This window comes from Echinococcus granulosus (assembly GCF_000524195.1).
Source record: "Echinococcus granulosus chromosome Unknown EG_S00114, whole genome shotgun sequence".
NCBI classification, from domain to species: Eukaryota; Metazoa; Platyhelminthes; class Cestoda; order Cyclophyllidea; family Taeniidae; genus Echinococcus; species Echinococcus granulosus.
The window spans coordinates 2,707-10,236 of NW_020170494.1; the positions used below are offsets into that span (position 1 = coordinate 2,707).

General features: G+C 40.6%; 2 protein-coding genes across 2 annotated transcripts in view; both read right to left on the minus strand. All coding sequences in view use genetic code 11, as the record gives it.

The window, feature by feature from the left end:
- Positions 1–5,699, minus strand: part of EGR_08646 (hypothetical protein) — a gene marked incomplete at both ends in the record, with an annotated part of 6,552 nt that extends 853 nt beyond the window's left edge. Inside the window, 5 exons of the mRNA XM_024497895.1 lie at positions 1,197–1,269; positions 3,432–3,498; positions 5,318–5,498; positions 5,533–5,588; positions 5,622–5,699. Of these exons, the coding sequence (XP_024347665.1) occupies positions 1,197–1,269; positions 3,432–3,498; positions 5,318–5,498; positions 5,533–5,588; positions 5,622–5,699 (455 nt within the window). The remainder of the gene's footprint in view (positions 1–1,196; positions 1,270–3,431; positions 3,499–5,317; positions 5,499–5,532; positions 5,589–5,621) is intronic.
- Positions 5,700–5,923: 224 nt separating this feature from the next.
- The window catches only part of EGR_08647 (hypothetical protein), a gene marked incomplete at both ends in the record, with an annotated part of 2,159 nt that continues 552 nt past the window's right edge, over positions 5,924–7,530 (minus strand). Inside the window, one exon of the mRNA XM_024497896.1 lies at positions 5,924–5,958. Within this exon, the coding sequence (XP_024347666.1) occupies positions 5,924–5,958 (35 nt within the window). The remainder of the gene's footprint in view (positions 5,959–7,530) is intronic.

Here is a 7,530-nt window from a genome sequence, read left to right on the forward strand (position 1 = left end):
GACGGCATTCGAAGGGTTTTCAGAGAGCCTTGGAAAGTATGTCTCGGCAAATGTCCGCATGGTCGAAAAAGTCCAGTTCTACTGACTGCCTAGTTGTCTGCTAGTAGCCTACTTCCTTGGCTTTGTGATTGCGTCTTGCCTAGACGCTGCCTAACTCAAGACGGAGGAGTTTCGGTGATGTGCAGTGCTGAAATATTAAGATGTCAAAATATATTTATTAATGAATGACTTACGTTACTTTTAAACTCGACAATTTGTTTTTTGTACCACTTCCAAGGCTTTGTGAGCAGCTTGATGAGTGTGTAAGGGTATCGAAGAATGGCATTAGCCTTGACGTATTTTTACTAATCAGGGTAGCAACCGCGGTGGCGGCATAAGTGTCTACTTATTTTTCCCATATTAACAGTCCTCCCATCCTTTTCTCATTGTCACAAGGGCAGCCTTAACTGTTATTGATGCTAAAGAATCGAAATTTAGACTGAGTTACGGAGCATAATGGTTGACCTTTAGCATTTGCTTCAGACAGTTAAATTTGCGAAAACTTAAACAGCTGAATTACCGAGATTGAGTAGGATTTCCGTTGATACTTTGGCTTTAACATCTGCATAGTAAGCCGAAACTTGGATCTGAATAATGGTTTAGGCGTTAATGACGACACTTCTTCACGCAGCAGAACGTAGAGAATGATCCCGATGGTCTAATGTGCATGGTAAAAGTGGCAGCACTGTGTAGTGGAGGTAGAAATCCGGATTCAGTTTCTGCCGAATAGCTGCAACACTGCTCTTTATTAAAGTGATTTTACACCTCTATCTTTCTAGTATTTAATGAGACAGGATTAAGGAATCGACTTGTAGTGGCACTTAATCTTCTTTCCAGTCTGGCGACTGTAATTTGCCTGGCCACTTTTGTAATGTTCAAAATGGAAGAATAACCGATGGGAGCATTTTTGGTGCCGTTCTACTGAAGAAGTGCGCAATTTAAATGAATGGACTCTTCGGTGCCCCTCTTTGCCTTCAGTCCTACTGTATACAAGTAGAAAATTTACTCCTAAGTGCTTACATTTTTCAGCTTAATCTAAGAAAAATCAGGCGCTGCAATTGAGCAAAATATTTCGTTTACATGATGGAGGGTATCCAGCCTATACAAGTACCTTATTTGGCTATCAAATATAGTGCGACTATAACCGTCACCTATACCTGCCATAACTATAAGATAGGCGCAAAGGACTGGGCGTACTAGTTGTTGATTTCCACCTATGGTAACGTGCTTCTTTAAATTGGGAAAAGCGAAAATGGCAGAAATCAGATCCCCTGCGGTTGGATAGCTAGAACGGGCGTTCTATCGGAGGTATCACTGTCTTTATAAAAACTTTAAAATTCATTTTTATAAAATAGGGTTGCTGTAACCTACTGCCCATAATTCAGAAAAGTCATTTTAGTTTTTGAACATTTCCTATACCTTAGCTTTGAGAGTTCCAAATAAAACAGGCTCAATGCTTTGTCTATTTGTCTAACTTTCTGTCACTTAGACACTTAGTAATTTTTCCATGTTACCAAGGGTCGTTTAAGTTCATTTATATATGAATGTTGCCTCGGGTAGGACATACTATGGAAACTAATCGTCCCTACGTCAATTCGTGCACATTTATACTAAAGAATGGGTGGAAATCGCTGCTAGTGGTGAACTTTAAACTAGGAAAGATCAGCATCCCCCTCTTGGAGATAAAGATTGTGGGTCAAAGCCCCCAAATAAGGAAGAAAGTGCCAAAAATTTCATAAATGTTATAATACAAACCAATATTTATTTTGGTAAAAATTCGTTACAACCCTCTGCTTCTTGTTCTGAGGCAATTACCAGATTCTAGAATTACCATTGTTTCATCCGCAATACTTGCTCCGTTTTGCCAGTAACTCCCCTAATTACGCACTTTGCGTTTTTTCACCCGCCTTACGTCAGAAAATGCCACAATTATATGTTAGAACAAACTTTATCTTATGTACGAACTATACATGTAGTTGCTGCTGTTCCTTTCACATTCGACCTTATTGGGGTAATTATTAAAAATATTGGTAAGGGACTGTGCTGAGTTTCCTGTCCATTTTTTATGAGCCGCAACGAGGTTCCTTATATTCTCTGTTGATGTGTGTGCTTACATTAGTCATTCAAGTCGTGTTGCTCATTTGTGAAATCACAAATATTAGTCGGGTCAGGCTTGGACTAAAATGTGTAAGTAATATGGTTTCTTTTATCAGATTAGTTCTGGTGTTCTCAATCAGCTACGCTTATTATGGGTTTCTCTAGCCTAAAATGCCTCTGCACGAAACGGTGCTGACTTGGAATTGTTCCATTTTACTACGTTATGACGTGCGAATTTGGAAGTAAAATACACGTGTGGATGTTTGTATACGTGTTTGCAAAAGGTTCTAATTTCAACAACGTGATGAAACAAAGCTGTGCTGTCTACACTTGAGCGACTTCTTTGCCATTTCATGCATTTGTACTGTCCTCTTGTTTGCTACACTTTGCATAAGAGTTGGCCAAATAAATACAGTTTCTGAAGGGTGTACTAGGCTTTTACCACCTACTGTTTGGCCCTTGATAGATTTGTTTAACCTAGTTCCTCCAAGCTCGAAGGAAGTAATGACACTCTAACAACGATCACTTCCGATCATTCTACCCTTTTCGGTTGCACATATGCAATGTTACTGCTGCCAAAGTAGAAAACAGGTCTCGTTTACTTATGCATGTTTTTCATTTCCGTTCCGCGCTAACGCAGCTGTGTGACTACTCTATCTTCTTCCCTTCATGTATTACTTCTTTGGGTTTATCTCATTTTTCAGCATTGACGTAATTGCAGAATGCTGGCCTCGTCGAAGAGTGATGGTGGGAACGATGATTTTCATCAACCACTTCTGCGTGCTCCCACGAAGATCCCTACAGGCTGTAGGGACGGCAGTGGTGTTGGAAGTCAAGTTCTGAAAAATCTCTCAATCTTGAGTTTTGCATCCTTGGAGTTATTAAAGACCGCCTATGTTTAAACGAATGGAGAATCTAGGTGAAATCTTTATACAAACTTAACTGATTTTGTCAGAATATGCGTTACATTAAAAGATTAGGTGACGTTCTTCACTACAAAAAACTAAGAAAAATCTGCGAGGCGACAATAAGTGGGGAACGAGGATAAAGCTAGCAACATAGCATCATACAATCAAATAAGGCTGCGCATATGATTTAGTGTTTTTGCCGTTAGTTTAAAGTCCTTATGGATGGCACTAGGTGGGATAACTATGGTCTCTATACCACCGTTCGTAAATTCGTCTAACTGTGGGTTCGTTGGAAAATACATGTGAAATGGAGTGTCTCCTCAACTTAGTGCTGGCATTACATGGCGTTCGAAAATAATCTCGGCCCAATTAAAATACTTGACTAACTGGCAATATCCCTGAAATTATCGGCATTAGGTCTGCGTTTATTGTTAATTATATGATTTTCCATGCACTTTTAAAGAAGAATATTAAAATTCAAACCTTCATTGGTACGTCCACAATTGGCAACATAATCTTTACCAGAAAAAGTGCTATTTTCCCATTATAGAATTTGTGGAATTATTTGATACGTCTGTCTTTGTTTAAACACATTGATTCACAATCGCATTCATCCACAGGAGGATTCCGGTCTTCTGTACTAATAAGGCTCACCACATAGCATTTATGTTTTCCCATTCATCAGTACAAAGTTTAGCAAATAGAGTTAGTTTGATTGATTTCCATGACATATGCACTCAGGATTTAATGTTATGCATATTCGGATGGCAAACTTGTATAAACAGTGATTTTGGAAAGTTTAACAAACGCTTGACTGCGTGCATGAAAACGTGACACAGGCGGTGCACACTATTGACATGGATGGATGCCATTAAAACTACCATATCACATCATGCAATCACACTCTAGTCTAATGTACCTTCTTCTCCTTGCACTTGCCTCATATCGCTCCTATGGTGCTGTTGTACCAGATGGCGAGGCAGCACGGAAATTAGAGGATGACCCGTTCGAGGTGCCCAACGCCCTGGATGGTGACTGATACGCTGGACGAAGAGAAGAAGACGCTTAAAGGATCCCACGAAACTGGTAGGGAAAAGGATGTGCTCGTGCCAGCTGGATGGCATCGCTTTCTATGAAGGTGATGATGCTGATGGCATTTTCAGAGCCTTCAGAGGGCCTTGGAAGGTCCCAATCCGCACATATCTATATGACAGCGGAAGATCAGGTACATGAACTGCCTAGTTGTCTAAAAATAGCCTGAGTTTGTGGCATTACCATTGGACTTTGCCAGAACTTTTCTTCCCTGATCGTGGGGAAGTTTCACCGGTGTATTGTCAAAACCTACTTATGCATAAATGAACTGACTTTAATTAGCTTAATTAGAGTGTATGAACTGCTTGTAAACCTTTGCTTGAGTCAGGTTATTTGGGTAATTCGCAAATAACTAAGGAGATAGAAAAATGGCACCCGCTTTGAGTGTGTATTTCACTATACGAGGCTATAGTATACCCATAGTACATAAGCCAACAATCCCCGGATTCCTTTATCCATTTCTAATAAAGCGATCATGTTTCCCAGGCGGCTTTAGATACCACCTGAGTTGACGGAACGCAACGGTTAAGCTTTGGCATATTCTGCAGACAACTGTATCCATGGCGACTCACAGCAGAGCTACTGAGAGTGAGACGAATTTTGGCATCTACTTTAGTCTTGAGCTCTGCATTTTGAGCAGTAATGGAGTAAAACTAGGTCTAAAGGCAATCTACTTTACATGATTGGTTTGCATGATTAGCATGAGACTTCTTCCTGTTGCAGAACGTGGACAATAACCCAGACTGCCTAGTGAGTAGCATTGTGTGGTGGTATGAATACGGAATGGATTTCTGCAAAATAGCCGTAACTGTTTCCTTAGCAACACGTGAACAAAGAATTTGCGTTTAAAGACACGCGATCTTCCTTCTTCTTTTGGCGGTTTTTTCAATTCGCTTGGACACTTGCATCTGTCAAAATAGAAGAATAACAGAGGGAACTCCAGTAACGAAAAGCTAATGATGAGGGGGCAATGGAAAGGAGTTAGGTTGTTGGTGGCATATTTTGTCTTCGGTTCTCTTGTATGCCAATAGTAAAGTCACTTCCAGATGCCCAAATTTATAATGTCTTTGGCAATACATCGGGTGCTACAAGTTCTTCATTTGACCGTCAAATATAGTGCTACATAAACAGTCACTTGTGCCTTCCATGACTGCATTTTAACGGCAATGGGTGAAGCTTACTGCGTGTTTATTTTTCCCTTTTGCAACAGGCCACATTAAGCCAGGAAGGACAAAAGTGCTGGAAATCTGTTGTTTGTGTAAACATGGTGCAAAAAATGAGTAATTTTTCACAGTTTTCCTTCTTTTTATGGAAGCCCTTCCCATCTCACTTCCATTTAAAAAGGTTTGTTTCAAGTCACTCCTTTTAAAGGCAGGAAAATTGCTTTTTGTTTAACAATTTTAGCGCCTTTGTGTCACGAACTTCAAATAGAATAAACACAATGTTTTGATCCTTTGTTTAAATTACTGTTTTGGTAACTAGTACCTTAGGGAATAAGATATTGGTGGCAGCAAATGCAAACTTGATATTAAAAGGCATCCATAATGTTTTCAACCGCTTCATTGCCAAACCTTAACGTGAGAGAAGAAGGTTATCAACCAGAAATGAGAGAAATTGTGACGATATAACTAGCCCAATCCTTAGTGCTATTTATAAAAAAGCCTAGCCAAACTAGCTAATCATATATCAGTACAATCTTGTAGGTACACAAATGAAGTCAATAATAACCAGCAAATTTTGACTCAAGTTTGACATTTCTGCAAAAAAAATGATCCAAACATGAAGAATCAGGTGATGGCCAAACCGTTTTCGTTGTAGGGCGCTGGGAGAGTAAGGAAGGGGCAAGTGAAGCGTGCGCATCAATTGTGCGTGCGAGTGCGCTTCTTCGAAAATTAATCTCCTGCCGACCGCAAAAGAGAAAGTGGCTGACTGACCTTGGCAATGAGGGCAGTATACCACTACTATGCGCGGAATGAAGCTAGGCGCCGTTGGCGAAAACGCGATCAGATTCTGCTTCAAATTGCACGATTAGCATAGCCGTATTGATATAAATTTCGGGTTTTATAGATAATATAGGGAAGCAAAAAATCACAGATATAGTAATTCATTAGAAATACATATTTTAAGATGGATAACAAGGAAACCATTTTGATTGATTCAAAAATGACCATGTTCAAAATTATTGTCTCCAAATCCTCTGCCTGCTTGTGGCTGAGCAGAGCCATAAATTCGTGATTCCGCTTCCTCCCCAACAGAAACTCCACTTTCCGACTGCTTTATCGTCTTCTAGAGCATCCACATGCATCAACTCCTCACAACAGACATTCAGAGGAATTTAGAAAGATGATGTGAGATGTCCACAGTTCTCTCAAAAAGTGGTGGGCTAGGGAAGGCACACAGGCCTCTATAATTAAATGCAGCACGCAGTCAGCAGCCTTGGAAAGTGCTTTTTGCGCCCATTCGAGAAAGCCTTCAGGCAAAACCAACAGCGCTCCCATCGATGGAACGTGGGACTGCAGTCAAAAGATTTATGGAGACCACGAATTTAATTAAAGCGTTACTGTGACAAATGAGTCGGTAGGTGAATGGCTCGAATGTGACACACCCACCTCCAAAATCGCAAAGCCGCCAATGGATACAAGCTCCACCTTCGTTTTGGGAACTTACTGCGATGGCGTTAATTATGCCAGCCTTAAGGGGAATGTGTTCTCGCAACAGCATCAAAACTCGTCCCTCCCTGCATCCCAGTCTGCACTCAAGTGAGCGAAATCAACAAAGCACCATGCTGCTAAGATCCTCAAGCACCGCTTGATTTTGACGAAACCGTGAGACTGGTCGTCCACCTCACGGCAATGGAAGTAATTCATTTTCGGTTGTACCACTAAATTATGCCAGAATCGAGGGAAATTAATACATTGCATTGCCCTACTTGTAGGCTGACATTTCTCGACACTCATTCAGTACACTGTGGGCATTCGGGTTTGGGTAGTAGGATTGGGGTTTCCAGGTAGAAAATCCCAATAGCTCCTACTGAAATGTACACCCACAACGGTGGTCACATTTCAATGCTACCAAATGACGGGTGAATAACTTTCCAAATTAAAATGCATCCAAAGTAGAAATGGCACCCAATACATTAAAAAGGCACCAAAAGTGATGGGCAAATTAAGAACGTACCATTCTCGGAAACGCGTTTGTTACCCACGTATAAATGGACAGAGTAGGAAATGGAGTCCAGGGTTAGTTTGCCACAATATCTGCCTCCATTCAGATAAGTAATGTTACCTCTCATAAACTGTCAAATTTGTCATTTAATTTCTCTCTGCGAATATCTGGTGAACTGGGAGCATTGTTAGGGATCACCATTTCTAGGAATTTGAGCTTACGTCTCCCT